We start from the raw sequence: 16,715 nt of genomic DNA, 5'->3' as shown, positions 1-16,715 counted from the left end.
AAAGAAATCTTGCAAATAACCTTTAAGCAGTAGTTTTCCTATTGTCAGATAAGTATTCAATGTTCATTATCTTCAGATTCATAATAGGAGTCATTTGCATTGCACAAGGCTACATAGTAGACAGCGAGGAGGTTTTTTTATGCCAGTGAGGTTCCCTTTACCCCAAAATATACCTCTCATTGAATTTATACAAAAAGACAGTTAGGGCTCTGAGGCTTTTTCCTCCTCCATATATCATTCTGATATAGCTATAATGAAATGTTTGTGACTAGATGTTCTGAATAGAGTTTATGTAATACATGATTGTGGTCTGAAATTTCATAAGCATTAGTGTTTGTTTTCGGTGATACCAAAATAATGACTGGCAAACTATATGGCCCTTTTACTAAACTGTGTTAAGCAGCTAACGTGGGCTTTACAAGGTCAGTGCCTGCATCCAAAATGGCACTTGTACCCTAGTGATGGAATCCCTCCTTATATAGAAATATAGAAACAGAGAAAAATAAAGGCAGATAAAGACCATATAGCCTATCTAGTTTGCTTAACCAAGCCATCTACTATACCTTCCTCTCCCTTAGAGGTCCAACATACTTGTCCCAAATTTTCTTGAATTCAAATACACTTTTCGTCCTCCACCACCTCTACTGGAAGGTCATTCCACGCATTCACCACCCTTTCTGTGAAAAAGTATTTTCTGAGGTTACTTCTAAGTCCATCCCCTTTTACCTACATCTTATGCCCCCCTCCTTCCAGAGCTTCCTTTCAATTGAAAGAGACTAACCTCATGTACATTTATGCTATATACAGTAGGTATTTTAACGTCTCTATCTTATCTCCCCTCTCCTGCCTTTCCTCCACAGTATACATATTGAGATATTTAAGTCAGTCCCTGTACGCCTTATGGCGAAGACCACCAACCATTTTAGTAGCCCTCCTCTAGACAGACTCCATTTTGTTTAAATTTTTTTGAAGGTGAAGTCTCTATAATTCTACACAATATTCTAAATGGGTGTCTCACCGGAGTCTTATACAGTGGCATCATTTCTTCCTTTTTCCTACTGGCCATTCCTCTTCCTATACATCCATGCATCCTTCTAGCTTTCGCTGTCACCCCCTAAACTGTATTGCTTACTTAGGTTTTAGCTGCTCAAATGCATTATCTTGTATTTTTTTAGCATTAAATCTTAGGTGCCAAATTCTGGAGCATTCCTCAAGATTCGCTAAGTCCTTCCTCATGTTCTTCAAACCATCAGCAATATCATTTACAAAAATGTTAAAAAGAACAGGTCCAAGAATTGAACTTGCGGTATACTACTGGTAACATCCCTTTCCTCAAAGTGATCTCCATTTACCACTATTTTCTGTCGCCTTCCACTTAACCAGTTTCTGACCCAGTCCATCATTTTGGGGCCCATATCGAGAGATGGACTGGACAGGGAACTGGTTAAGTGGAAGGCGATAGAGGATAATGGTAAATGGAGATTGCTCTGAGGAAAAAGATGTTACCAGTGGTGTGCCACAAGTTTGGTTCTTGGGCCTGTTCTTTTAAACATTTTTGTAAGTGATATAGAAGGATAACCCCTAGTGGTAGTAGCAAAAGACTACCACTAGGAGACAGAGGCACCATTTTAGATGCAAGCAATGACCTAGGTAGTAGTAGAAGGGAATTGCTGCCAGTTGTGTCTGCTGAACTACTGCAGTCCCACTGAATACATCCTTGGGGGGGGGAAGGAGGGAATTGGGAGGTCAGAGGAGAATAGCGCTTGGTGAGTCAGGGTTTTCTGTCAGGGGATTGGGTTGGGAAGAATGAAGATAGGGTGAGGGAGGAGATGTGTGCTGCTGCAACAGTGCCATGCCATGTGGTAAATGCCTGTCCTGTGTAGTAAATGCAAAACAGATGCTTGCTATGATTCCTGCATTTTGCTGAAAAAGCTTTGCATTTACCATAAGTTACTTTTTGAGCAAAACTTACTACACTAGTAAAAGTGCCCCTAGGGGGGCAAATTGGGTTTATAAAAGGCAGGCAAACACTAGTCAGTGCAAGAAAGCTGCTAATTGTCATGGTGGCTTGTCAGTAAGCCCTACTTCAAGTTTTACAGCAATTTGATTGGGCAGTATAGTCTTGTGGGGCATTTAAACCTACTAGGGACGGAGAAAGTACCTGAATATAATAAATATAAAACACTTTGATTGTACTACAGAAAGGCGGTATATCAAATCCCATTACCGTTATGCTTATACATTAACACACTGTTGGTTAATAGGAAATGTATTGCATTCTTTACATTACATAGGGAAACTAGAAAGGGTTACCCACTCTCCCAATTGTTATATATCTTGATTTTTGAGTCAGTTTGCAAATAGAAAGTAGGGACAAGAGTGTCCTGGGAGTGCCCAAAAATTTGTATTTTGTCAAAATCTGTCCTATTTTAGGGCTCCTATTACAAAGGTGCGCTAGCGATTTAATGCGCGTAATAGCGCACGTTAAACCGCCAGATGCACTAGCCCCTACCGCCTCCTCTTGAACAGGTGGTAGTTTTTGGCCAGCGCGGGAGTTAGCGCTTGATGATAAGTTGCGCGCGTTAAGCCCGCTAGCGCGGCTTTGTAAAAGGAGCCCTTACTCTCTTTTGGGGGGCTTTATAGAGATGCAATTTGAAAGATACTTAATTAAATTGAATTTTCCTTTGTACTAAGTTTTTTTTTGCTTCATTTAAGTATTCTTGGAATTTACTTTGAAATTTATAAAAATAAATGAACTTTAATATAGAAAAATGAAAATAAAAATAAAATAAATGAACTTTAATGTAGAAAAATGTAAGGTCTTGCATGTAGGAAACAGAAACCCGATGTACAGTTATACGATGGGAGGGCTGGCAATGGGTGAAAGTAGCCTAGAAAAGAACTTGAGGGTACTGGTGGACAAAACAAGGAAGCTGTCGGCACAGTGCGCAGCAGCCTCTAAGAAGGCGAACAGAATGCTAGGTATTATCAAGAAGGGTATCACAACCAGAACGAAGGACGTTATCCTGCCATTGTATCAGGTGATGGTGCGCCCACATCTGGAGTACTGCATCCAGTATTGGTCGTCGTACCTTAAGGATATGGCGATACTCGAGAGGGTTCAGAGGAGAGCGACGCGACTGATAAAAGGTATGGAAAACCTTTCATATGCTGAAAGATTAGAGAAACTGGGGCTCTTTTCCCTGGAGAAGCGGAGGCTTAGAGGGGACATGATAGAGACTTAAAAGATCATGAAGGGCATAGAGAAAGTAGAGAGGGACAAATTCTTCAAACTTTCGAAAGCTACAAGAAAGAGAGTGTATTCGGAAAATCTAAGAGGGGACAGATTCAGAACCAATGCTAGGAAGTTCTTCTTCACCCAAAGGGTGATGGACACCTGGAATGTGCTTCCAGAGGGTGTAATAGGACAGAGTACGCTATTGGGTTTCAAGAAGGGATTGGATGCTTTCCTGAAGAAAAAGGGGATCGAAGGGTATAGATAGAGGATTACTATACAGGTCCTGGACCTGATGGGCCGCCGTGTGATCGGACTGCTAGGCGCGATGGACCCCTGGTCTGACCCAGCAGAGGCACTGCTTATGTTCTTAATTGACACTTATGAAAAATTTGCTTCTTGTTTTCTTATCCTATAAATCAAAGAATATATTTGAGAAATAGAGGGTGGGCAAAAAGGCACAGAAAACACATAAATTTTGAACCTGGTAATTGTAAGAGCTTACCTTTGCATACTGTGGAGTATAGTGAGGAACCAGTCGTGACAAGAGACACCATAAAGCAGAATCCCCTGGATTTCTGTTGAAGAAACAAAATCCAGTTACTGTAATAGAAATACTCACCTTTCCAAAATAAACGAGAGAGATATGCGCTACACAAAAATCAAAATCATATGGTATATCTGTTTTTTTTGACAAAACACTTGAAACAATAAAGGATCCAATTCAAACCTCTGTTATAAGGGCAAATAGTGTTGAATATGGGTGGGAAGAGATACTAGATTCAAATCGGTAATACATGAAACACATAAAGGATGGTTTCTTACAAGACAGTTACTATGTGATGGTAAAAGCAACAGGACTACAACTGACAAATTAAATCCTTGCCACTGCTGCTCTCAGTTACCAGGAGTTCTGACTCTCATATAAGGTTTCCCATATCTTTGCTGCCAATCATACCTCAAATACTACACTATGTAACATGATTTTTATTCCTGGGCATTAAGGCCCAGATTCTGTAAATGGTACCTACGAAAGCAGAGTCAGCCATGTATCAATCATGCTTTGGTGCTGTTAACAAAATTGTGGCTATCAGCGCCTAAGAAAACACTTAGGTGGCAGCAATGTAGACCAGGGTTTTAAAGGCCTACATTTCTGGTGCCTAAGTTTTATGAAGAATTGCATAGAATGGCACCTAAGGTCATCTCTGCCTTTTTTGTCTTTATCAAGCAGCATCACGGGATAAGGATCTGAATTCTTTAATTGCGATCTCTAGATCTTATCAACATTTTAGGAGACAATTGAAAACATATTTGCTAGAGTTTTTGGCAACTGATGTACTTTATCTTATTGTATTTTTATTCTGTTTTTGTAGAACTTAATGGTATTGCGGTATAGAAATACATTTTATGTTATGTCATGTTTTAAATGGCATGGTCAATTACCAGGCCAATTAAAGCAATTAAGTTAGGCATTAGTATGCACGATCTAGGTGCTTAACGGTGCCATTTTCAGAATCTGGCCCTAAGTGTAATTTCCTAATTGCTCATGCCTAAAAAGTATAGAAAATATCTGTTATTTCCATAAAACTTTGCTATTGTGAGCAGGATAGTCAAATTTGCAATTTACCTATTTAAAACATGAAAACAACGAATTTTTCATCTTTTAAATCTTATAAAGTCATATAAAGCAACATATGAATCACAATTAACATGTATTTATATTGTTTTTTTTCTGTTGCACCGAGCTTTCTGGACCCCTGTTCGTTTACAAAAATTAGATAGCTCTAAGTCTAATAGATGTTGGCATTGTCATCTCGAAGCGGGGACTTTAGATCATTTATTGTTCTATTGTCCATTCATTTTGGCTTTTTGGAAATTGATTTGGGGCCAAATAAATTGTTGGAAAATCCTGTGGCTCTATCCTATAATACTATATTGTTTGGAATGTCAATGAGGAAGAAAACTCAAATTTCTGCAAAGAATAATAAGCTATTACTTATTATGACAGGAATTGTCATTCAGCAGATTACATTTAATTGGAAAAATTGGAATAGATTAAATTATAGTTTTTGGTGGAATTCATTATGTCATATGTACAAGATGGAAAGAATGTTAGCCGTGCAGAAAGGTAATTTTAATAACTTTCAGGAGGTTTGGATGTCAGTAATACCTTTGCTTTGTTTCTTTGGTGCCCTGGGGATGGGGGGATGTGGGGAGGGGGGCTCTGGAGTGCATGGTGGGATAAGTGTTCTGATGAGTGGTGTGGATGGAGCCGAGTGTGAGGTGGTGCTTGTTATGCATGGTCCTTTTGGGACCCTTATATCAAAAAGGTGAATGGTCACTGTACCTGCTCTACGGCTTTCTTGTTCTTTTTGTGTCCTCTTATGACCCTCTCTAGGCCACCCCAGTTTACTTAAATTTACTGTTCTTTTTTGCCTTATTGGTGGGGATTGCCTGGGGGGCTAGTTTTATGTCTTTGTTTTCTATCAATTGTATTGGACCACTTTTATATCGTTGCTGTTTGGAATTGTGCCCTGTTGGGTGGTGTACTTTTCACTGTCAATAAAAATAAATTTCAAAAAAAAAAAGAATATTGTAATGAGTAATTATTGGATTATCATTTTTCACTAATAGGTATAATTTCAAAGTATGGGGGGTGGGATTTCTGATTTGATATTAAATGATTAGCTTAATAGGACAGAATATATAATATATTATATGATATATGTACTAAATATGAATTAGTAGGGTTGGGAGGGAGGGTTTAAATATTATGATTTAAGTTAAATTGATAGATAATCAAGTGATATTGTATAAGTTCAAATGTTATTTTATGATACACTTGATGTAAGATGTAAAATGAATAAAGAATTAAAAAAAAAAAAAAAGAAATAGCACAGTTACTTACCGTAACAGGTGTTATCCAGGGACAGCAGGCAGATATTCTTGACTGACTGATGGGTGACGGCACCGACGGAGCCCCGGTACGGACAATTTTAGAGTGATTGCACTCTAAGAACTTTTTAGAAAGTTCTAGCTCGGCCGCACCGCGCACGCGCGAGTGCCTTCCCGCCCGACAGAGGCGCGCGGTCCCTCAGTTAGTATAAGCCAGCTAAGAAGCCAACCCGGGGAGGTGGGTGGGACGCAAGAATATCTGCCTGCTGTCCCTGGATAACACCTGTTACGGTAAGTAACTGTGCTTTATCCCAGGACAAGCAGGCAGCTATTCTTGACTGATGGGTGACCTCTAAGCTAACAAAAAGAGGGATGGAGGGAAGGTTGGCCATTAAGAAAACAAATTTTGTAATACAGATTGGCCGAAGTGACCATCCCTTCTGGAGAATGCATCCAGACAATAATGAGATGTAAAAGTGTGAACTGAGGACCAAGTAGCAGCTTTGCAGATTTCCTCAATAGGAGTGGAACGGAGGAAAGCTACAGATGCTGCCATTGCTCTGACTCGATGGGCCGTGACAGAACCTTCCAGTGTCAGTCCGGTCTGAGCATAACAGAAAGAAATGCACGCTGCTAGCCAATTAGACAACGTGCGTTTAGAAACAGGACGTCCCAATTTGTTCGGATCAAAGGACAGAAAAAGTTGGGGAACTGATCTGTGGGGTTTCGTACGCTGCAGATAGTAAGCAAGAGCCCTTTTACAATCCAAAGTATGCAGAGCTTGTTCCCCAGAATGAGAATGAGGTTTTGGAAAGAAAACCGGTAGAACAATGGATTGGTTGAGATGAAATTCCGAGACAACCTTGGGGAGAAACTTTGGATGTGTACGCAGAACCACCTTGTCATGATGAAAGACAGTAAAAGGTGGATCTGCAACCAGTGCATGAAGCTCACTGACTCTCCTGGCAGAGGTAAGAGCAATAAGGAAAAGTACCTTCCAAGTGAGAAATTTGAAAGGAGAAGTAGCTAAAGGTTCAAATGGAGGCTTCATTAAAGCTGAAAGAACCACATTGAGATCCCAGATAACCGGAGGGGCTTTAAGAGGTGGTTTCACATTGAAAAGCCCACGCATGAACCTGGATACCAGGGGATGAGCTGAAAGAAGTTTTCCATGGACTGGCTCATGAAAAGCTGCAATGGCACTGAGGTGGACCCTGATGGAAGAGGACTTCAGGCCAGAATCAGACAAAGAAAGAAGATAATCCAACAACGTCTCCACCGCTAGGGAAGTGGGATCAAGATGATGAAGAAGACACCAGGAAGAAAACCTCGTCCACTTTTGATGGTAACATTGTAGAGTGGCTGGTTTCCTGGAGGCATTCAGAATGGAACGAACGGGCTGAGATAAAAGAGTATCAGTCGAGTTCAGCCCGAGAGATACCAAGCCATCAGGTGTAGAGACTGGAGGTTGGGATGCAGAAGGGTTCCCTGCTGTTGCGTAAGCAGAGAAGGAAACAGAGGAAGAAGAAAAGGTTCCCTGGAACTGAGTTGAAGTAGAAGGGAGAACCAATGTTGCCTGGGCCACCTCGGAGCAATCAGAATCATGGTGGCTCGTTCCCTCTTGAGCTTGAACAAGGTTCTCAACATGAGAGGCAGAGGAGGGAAGGCGTACAGGAACAGATTCGACCAGTCGAGGAGAAAAGCATCTGCTGTTAGACGGTGTGGAGAGTAAAGTCTGGAGCAGAATAGGGGCAACTGATGATTGTGAGGAGCTGCAAAGAGGTCTATCTGAGGAGTGCCCCATTGATTGAAGATAGAGTGCAGAGTTACGGGATCGAGTGTCCACTCGTGAGGTTGGAGAATTCTGCTGAGTTTGTCTGCTAAGGAATTCTGTTTCCCTTGAATGTATATAGCTTTCAGGAAGAGATGATGATCTATGGCCCAAGTCCAGATCTTCTGGGCTTCCTGGCATAAAAGGCGAGAGCCTGTCCCACCCTGTTTGTTGATGTAGTACATTGCAACCTGATTGTCTGTGCACAACAGAAGGACCTGAGGAAAGAGAAGGTGTTGGAAGGCCTTGAGGGCGTAAAACATCGCTCTGAGTTCCAGGAAATTGATTTGATGTTTCCTCTCCTGGGCTGACCAAAGACCTTGAGTCTGGAACTCGTTCAAGTGAGCTCCCCATGCATACAGAGAGGCGTCGGTGGTGATGACTAGTTGATGAGGAGGCTGATGGAACAGAAGACCTCTGGATAGATTTGAGGATACCAACCACCATTGCAGAGACTGACGAAGAGATGATGTCACAGATATGTGTCGTGAGCAAGGGTCCGACGCTTGGGACCACTGGGTCGCAAGGGTCCATTGAGGAGTGCGCAGGTGAAGACGGGCATGAGGTGTGACATGAACTGTGGATGCCATGTGTCCCAAGAGCACCATCATTTGCCTTGCTGAGATGGACGGCAGAGGAAGTACCTGGTGACATAGAGACTGAAGGGTCTGAAGACGATTGGATGGCAGGAAAGCTCTCATGAGGAGTGTATCTAGGATCGCTCCAATGAATTGAAGTCTCTGAGTGGGAATGATATGGGATTTGGGTAGATTGATCTCGAATCCCAGAAGTTGTAGAAACTGGATGGTTTGGTTGGTGGCCAGAAGGACCGCTTGGGCAGAAGTGTCTTTGATCAACCAATCGTCCAGGTAAGGAAATACATGCAGGTGGTGAGAGCGTAGAAAAACCGCCACCACAATGAGACATTTGGTGAATACCCTTGGAGATGAGGCAAGACCGAAGGGCAGCACCTTGTACTGGTAATGACAATGATTGATCATGAATCGGAGATATGGTCTTGAGGTTACATTGATCGGTATGTGAGTGTAAGCCTCTTTGAGATCGAGGGAGCATAGCCAGTCGTTTTGATTTAGAAGGGGATAAAGGATGGCTAAAGAAAGCATCTTGAATTTTTCTTTTACTAGATGAATGTTGAGATCGCGAAGATCCAGGATGGGTCTGAGATCTCCTGTCTTTTTGGGAACTAGAAAGTAGCGGGAGTAGAATCCCTGCCCCTTTTGATCTAGAGGAACTTCCTCTATAGCGTTCAGAAGGAGGAGGGATTGGACCTCCTGAATAAGGAGGGCTGATTGAGGACTGTTCAAAGCAGACTCTTTTGGCAGGCTTTGAGGTGGGAGAGTCTGAAAGTTGAGAGAGTAGCCGTGGCGGATGATGTTGAGGACCCATTGGTCCGAAGTGATTACTTCCCACCGGCTGAGGAACAGAGAAAGTCGACCTCCTATTGGTTGAGGCAGGAGAGCAGGAATAGGGATACTGGCTATACTGCGGAGAATGAAGTCAAAAGGGCTGTGACTTTTGCTGAGGAGGTTGTTTTACAGCTTGTTGCTGTTGCTGTTGTCTGGGAGGCTGACGTTGCTGTTGCCTCTGACGCCTAGGTTGTTGAGCAGTGGTAGGCAATGGACGGGCTGTGAAACGGCGTTGATAGGCCGATTGCTGCCTGTATGGTCTTGGCGGAGGAGGCTTCTTTTTATTTTTAAGCAGGGTATCCCAGCGCGTCTCATGAGCAGAGAGCTTTTGTGTGGTTGAGTCCATGGAATCCCCAAAGAGCTCATCCCCTAGACATGGGGCATTGGCTAACCGATCTTGATGGTTAACATCAAGCTCGGATACCCGAAGCCAGGCCAAACGACGCATAGCTACTGACATTGCTGTCGCTCTGGATGTAAGTTCAAAAGTGTCATATATGGATCTCACCATAAACTTACGCAATTGGAGAAGAGACGACAAGCATGTGTGAAAAGCGGAATGCTTTCGTGAAGGAAGATATTTCTCGAAAGAAGCCATGGTGGTAAGGAGATGCTTTAAATAAAAAGAAAAATGAAAAGCATAATTACTAGCCCTATTAGCTAACATAGCATTTTGGTAGAGCCTCTTACCAAATTTATCCATGGCCCTTCCTTCTCTGCCAGGAGGGACAGATGCATATACACTGGCTCCTGAAGTCTTTTTAAGGGTGGATTCGACAAATAAGGATTCATGTGGTAGTTGAGGTTTGTCGAACCCAGGAATGGGAATTACCTTATATAGAGAATCCAGTTTACGTGGGGCCCCTGGGACAGTTAAAGGAGTCTCTAAATTCTTATAGAAAGTTTCCCTCAGGATGTCATGAAGGGGAAGTTTCAAAAATTCCTTTGGAGGCTGATCAAAATCAAGGGCATCCAAAAAAGCTTTAGACTTTTTGGATTCAGCCTCCAAAGGAATGGACAAGGACTCACACATCTCTTTCAAAAAACTAGAGAAAGAGGAAGTGGCCTGTTTGGAGGATGGGTCAGGGACAGCCGAATCCTCCTCCTCTGAGGAACATTCTCCTTCAGAAAGAAAGGGTTCCTCTGAGTCTCCCTACAGATCAGGGTCCCTTACATGGGAAGAATGGTCCCGAGACTCAGGTGTCGACGTTTGCATGTGTCGGGTTTTGCGCATCGACTTACCCGACCTCATCGATACCGTGTCCGGAGAAGTTATCGGACGCACCGGTGCCGAAGTCTGCACCGATTGATGGTGAGCTCTCGGCTCCGGTGCAAGGACTGGCATCGATACCGATGAGGTTAGGTGAAGCGGTACCGAAACAGTGGAAGTGGATAATACGGGTTCCACAATCGGTACCGATACAGGTTGTTCAACAACCGGTACCGATGGCTCGGTGCGAACTGGCACCGGAAGGTTCGGTGTCATGATAGCAGGAAGGAGTCGTTCTAATTGCTCCTTCAGCTGCACCTGAAGGATGGCCGTAATGCGGTCATCGAGGGATGGCACCGGTACCGCTTTTTTCTTCTGCGGTACCTGCGGTGCCGCTCGACGCCCCGGAGATGAGGAGCCCGATGTCGAGGGACTCACCTCTATAGGGGCGGAGCGCTTCCGCTGGCGTCGAACCGGCGGCAGGATTGGGCTCACTGCACTCGAGGCCGGAAGACGTTCCAGCGGGGAAGGCTTCTTAGCCGGCTTACCTGACTGTTGGGATGCCGGTGTGGAATCACGCGGCGTCGAAGACGAGGGTGCCGACTGAATCGGTGCCGAAGCCGGAGTCGAAGGAACGGGGTCGGACATCTCGGCACCGAACAACAATCGCTGTTGAATTAAGCGATTTTTTAAAGTTCGTTTTTTCAAAGTAGCACAGCGGGTGCAAGAAGAGGCCTGATGCTCAGGACCCAAACACTGTAAACACCAGTTGTGTGGGTCCGTGAGAGATATAGGCCTAGCACACCGCTGGCACTTTTTAAAACCCGGTTGAGGGGGCATGAAAGGAAAAACGGCTTCCGCCAAATCGAAGGCCGAGGCTTCGATGGTGGCAGAAGGCCCCGCCGGGGAAAACCGAAAATTGAAGAAAAAAATGAAAGATTTTTTTTTTTTTTTAACAAAATAAAAGAAAGAAAAAAGGCAAATTAAGCCAAACGTTTACGCGAGCGGGAAGGCAAGTTAGGAAAAAATTTCAACAGCCGTTGAAAACGCGTCTTCTTAGCTCCGCGGAAACTAAGAAACTGAGGGACCGCGCGCCTCTGTCGGGCGGGAAGGCACTCGCGCGTGCGCGGTGCGGCCGAGCTAGAACTTTCTAAAAAGTTCTTAGAGTGCAATCACTCTAAAATTGTCCGTACCGGGGCTCCGTCGGTGCCGTCACCCATCAGTCAGTCAAGAATAGCTGCCTGCTTGTCCTGGGATAATATACATTAATGACCACAGAAGATTCAGAAGTGAATAGTTTTTCAATATTTGCAATTATACTGTAAGTCACTTTCACGAATCAGCCCCCTGATGTAGTCTCCCATCATATTCTTTTTATATGAGTATTGTCCTTGATAGTGCAGTTCGAAGTCCAGTATAATCTGCTGGAAGTGCTCACCTTGCTCCCATGTTCTCCTTGAATGTCTAACCTGAGCATCAAGGACATGAACTTTGAGAGATATCCTGTAGCCCATTTTACTGTAATTCTTCACCAGATTCTCAACCAACTCCATATAGTTTATGGCCTTGTGTTTGCCCAGGAAACCCCAAACCACTGCAACAAAGCTGTTCCAAGCCTCTTTCTCTAGTTAGTTTCTTGGAAAATTCCTTGCACTCCAGGATCTTCATCTATGGTCTGATGAAGACACCAGCTTTGACCATAGCTTCAGACAGATTAGAGAAGATGTCTTGAAGGTACTTGAAGGCTGTTGACTCCTTATCTAGAGCTCTGACAAATTGTTTCATTAGGCCCAATTTGATGTGCAGTGGTGGCATCGGCACCTTCTGGGAGTCCACCAGTGGTTCCCATTTGATGTTGTTTCTCCCCACTGAGAACTTAAACCACTGTGGCCAGTCCCACCTTTGGTAGTGCACCTTTGTGTCCCTACTGTCGCAAAGGAAGAGATAGCAGGGAAACTTGTTAAAATCGCCTTGGAGACCCATTAGGAATGCCACCAGTGTATCGTCTCCAATGACCTCCCAGTCATACTCATCGCACTTCAAGGTGCCTAATAAGGTCTTGGTGCTGTTGTAAACCTCTTTGAGATGCTCTGGATGAGCCAGAGGATGAGACGGGTACTTGTTCCCATTATGGAACAGCAAGGCTTTGATGCTACTGGAAAAGCTTGCTGCACTTGCTCCTTCTGTGGCTTGTTGAGGGGATGTGCAGCCGGCAGCGGTTCACACACTGCACGTAGCTGATCTGGAAACCTTCTCTCCAATGTCAGAGCTGATGGCGGAAGAAAGGCTTGTGGGTCAGCCACGTGCAGAGTGTGAATCACTGCCTACACGTCCTCCCAACAATCAGCTGAAGGCAGATGGAATGAGTGTGGCCCGAACAAGTAAGGGGACATGATCTTTATAGGACAAAGGGAGAAAGAAGAGGGGGAAAATCACTTTGGGGCACTGGAGAGGCATGATTCTGGGACAACGACTGGCAGGGAGGGAGGGGGAGGAGCCACAAACTTGTCTCAGAAGGAAGGGAGGTGGCATGAACATGGGACAAAGAAGGGAGGAAGGAAGGAGGCACTAACTTGAGACATAGGAGGGAGAAAATAGAAAGGGAGAATTGTTGGGCATGAGTGTGTGAGTAAGAGGGAAAGAGATGGTGGCACATGGGAAAAGGAAGAAAGAGGAAAACTGGGCATAGAGAGAGAGGTAGAAATGCATTGGGGAAGAGAAGGATGAGAGGGAGAAATGTTGGATATGGTGGTGGAGAGGGAACAGAGGGACAGATTGAAGAGGATGCAAGGGGGAGGAATATTGGACATAGTGATGGAAGAAGAGATGTGGATTGGTGCTAGAGAGGGGTGACAGAAGGAGAAATAGGCATGGGGCTGGTGGGCAGTGGTAAAAAAATGCTGCACATGATCTGGTGCATGAGAGAAGGAGAAATGTTGAACTCATGGAGGGACAGAGAGAGATGTTGGTTGGGGAAGGGAATGAGGTCCGGAGGAGAGGAAGCATGCTGGAGGCAGAAAGAAAGAAATATTGGATGCACAGTCAGAAGGAAGTGCAACCAAAGATTCACCAGACAACAAAGGTAGGAAAAATTATTTTATTTTCAATTTAGTGATCGAAATGTGTTCGTTTGAGAATTTATATCTGCTGTGTATATTTTGCACTATATTTTTCTATAGTTGTTACTGAAATGACATTGCATATTTTAAAGTCATCTGCCTTGACTTCTTTTTACAGTGTATTTGGTTTTTAATTTTGTGGTTACCATTATGTATTAATGTATTAATAAGATTATAGTGTGTGTATATGAAAAATGGATGGAAGTAATTGCATTATAATTAGTACTATTATTATGGGGGTTAGGAAAGGGGAGGAGCCTGGGTTGGTCTGGGGCAGAGCCTGGGCTTGGGTACTTGGTCGATATTTGTTAGACTTAGTGGGTACTTGGCTTGAAGAAGTTGAGAACACTGCTCTACTATGTATATATAAAAGCATGTGCATTGCTGTACAACATGTACTGAGCTAATTTTCAATGGTCATTAAGGCCTTTTATTAACAGATCTTCCTTTTGTAAATCACTATATGATTAAGGATTCCAAACTTCCCAAAGTCACTAGACAAGATAGTCTGAAGGGTGAATTTTATCAAATCTACAAGATTATATGTGTGACTTTCTAGAAATGTATTATGTATTAGCCTTGATAACAGTCATTCGAAAATGAGGAAAAGATCCCTTATTACCAGAATCATACTGCTCAATATCACTTTTAAATCTAGATGTAAAATTATACTGGCTTCATATCTCAATCCTTGAAGCAGCTCATAAATCCATCTCATTAATAGCATTTGATTCATACTACTACCACTATTATTGCTATTTATTATTTATAAAGTGCTACCAGATAACAGCACTGTACAACAAATATGCAAGAAACGGTCCCTGCTCGAAGAGCTTACAATCTAATTAAGACAGACATAGGACAAAGGTGACTTATACATGTTACGTAGGTAGTAGAAATATAAGGGACTAGACATAGGGGAGTAAAGAGGGAATGACAATAGATATAGGTGCTTTACACATGGTCAGGTTAGGACATAAATGCAGTTTCAAAACAGTGGGTTTATAGCCTGGATTTGAACACTACAAGAGAGGGGGGCCTGAGGCACCGAGTCAGGCAGGATGTTCTAGGCATAAGGCTCAGCAAGACAGAAGGGACGGAGTCGAGAGTTGGCAGTAGAGAAGGACATTGACAAGAGAGACTCACCTGACGAACAGAGCTTCATGGGTGGAATATAGGGAGAGACAAGAAAGGAGAGATACTAAGAAGCTGCAGAATGAACACACTTGTAGATCAGTAAAAGGAGTTTGAACTTTATGCGGAGGACAGGGAGCCTGTGCGATTTGAGGAAAGAGAAAATATGAGCATAATGACACTGGCAGAATACGAGGCACACAGCAGAATTCTGAACAAAATGAAGAGGAGAGAGATGGCTTGGCCGAAGACCTATGAGAAGGACATGGTGTCAGGTCAAAAGTGCGCCGGGACAAAGGCGCGAGCAGACAACTGAGCGCAGCGCGGAGGCGCACGCCGCAGAAAATTACTGTTTTTAGGGCTCCGACGGGGGGGCGGTGGGGGGGAACCCCCCACTTTACTTAATAGAGATCGCGCCACGTTGTGGGGGGTTTGGGGGGTTGTAACCCCCCACATTTTACTGAAAACTTCACTTTTTCCCTGTTTTTAGGGAAAAAGTTAAGTTTACAGTAAAATGTGGAGGGTTACAACCCCCCAAATCTCCCACAACGCCGGCGCGATCTTTATTAAGTAAACTGGGGGGGCTCCCCAACAAAACCCCTCGTCGGAGCCCCTAAGAACTAATTTTCTTCGGCGCGTGCCTCCGTCTTACGCTCAGTTGTCGGCGCGCGCCTTTGTCTTTCACGGGGTTGTCTATGAACCGAAGGACATTGCAGTAATCCAGGCGAGAGGTGATGAGAGTGTGGATGAGGGTCTTGGCAGTGTACTCAGAAAGGAGAGATTGGAATTTATAAAGGTTGTAGAAAAAGAAACAATTTTTAACGGTTTGTTGGATATGTGAAGAGAATGAAAGAGGCAAGTCAAAGATGATTTCGAGGTTTCGAGCTGATGAGACAGGGTGGATGGGAAAATTATCTACCAAGATAGAGAACAGGGGAAGGGAAGAGGCAGGTTTAGGAGGATAGGTAAGGAGTTCAGTCTTGACCATGTTTAATTTTAGATGACAGTGAGATATGCAGGTGGCAATGTCAGACTGGCTGGCTGATACTCAGGCCTGAATTTCCGTAGAAATTTCAGGCGCAGAGAGGTAGATTTGTGGGTTATCAATGTACAGGTGGTACTGGAAGCCATGGGATGAGATTAGGGCACCAAAGAATAGATGGAAGAAAGGACTCAGGACAGAGCCCTGAGTTACGCCAACCGATAGCAGAATGGCAGCAGCAGAGGATCCTCCAGAACCTATACTAAAAGTGAGATGAGAAAGACAGGAGGAAAACCAAGAGATAACAGAGCCCTGAAACCCAAATGAGGACAGCGTATCGATGAGTAGGTGGTGATCTACAGTGTCGAAGGTGGCAGATACTGTAGATCAAGGAAGATGAGGATAGAGTAGAGGCCTTTGGATTTGGCCAGCAGCAAGTCATTGGACACTCTAGCAAGGGCAGTTTTCATAGAATGAAGAGAGCATTTGAAGCAGGTGAAGGATAAAATTCTTTGTTTAAGCAAAACTATTTTCTTAAATATGATTAAAATCACAATCAGATTTCCAGAGCTAATTAAATGAGAAGAAAAAAAAATCAGTTTCCCCATAGGCAGAAAAACAAGGAAGCCAGATTTTAAATCCTACTATTGGGCCTTGTGACCTTTTGCAAATTACTTCATCCTTCATGGTTCGAGATACAAATTTAGTGCATATTAGTAAATCTAGTCCTAATGTGTTAATGCATGTTCATGTATTTTCATACACAGATTTCATGTAAGTTGGGGCCTATTTACTATATGCCATGTGTTTTCCAAACCTGTCCTAGGGGACACTGTAGAGTAATTATAATGGTATAAACTAATTATCAGTAATTAGTCCTAA

At 43.5% G+C, this 16,715-nt stretch overlaps 1 protein-coding gene across 3 annotated transcripts in view; it reads right to left on the bottom strand.

Moving 5' to 3' along the window:
- Positions 1–16,715, bottom strand: part of TTC37 (tetratricopeptide repeat domain 37) — a 238,848-nt gene that overhangs the window by 41,894 nt on the left and 180,239 nt on the right. For all 3 annotated transcript variants that reach the window (XM_033917115.1, XM_033917275.1, XM_033917201.1), the window contains exon 32: positions 3,741–3,813. In XM_033917115.1, coding sequence (XP_033773006.1) covers positions 3,741–3,813 — 73 coding nt within the window. The remainder of the gene's footprint in view (positions 1–3,740; positions 3,814–16,715) is intronic.

The sequence above is a fragment of the Geotrypetes seraphini genome, chromosome 1 (genome assembly GCF_902459505.1).
Source record: "Geotrypetes seraphini chromosome 1, aGeoSer1.1, whole genome shotgun sequence".
Taxonomy (NCBI): Eukaryota; Metazoa; Chordata; class Amphibia; order Gymnophiona; family Dermophiidae; genus Geotrypetes; species Geotrypetes seraphini.
Note: the sequence above shows the minus strand (reverse complement) of the source record. Positions and strands in the feature narration are given on the sequence as shown.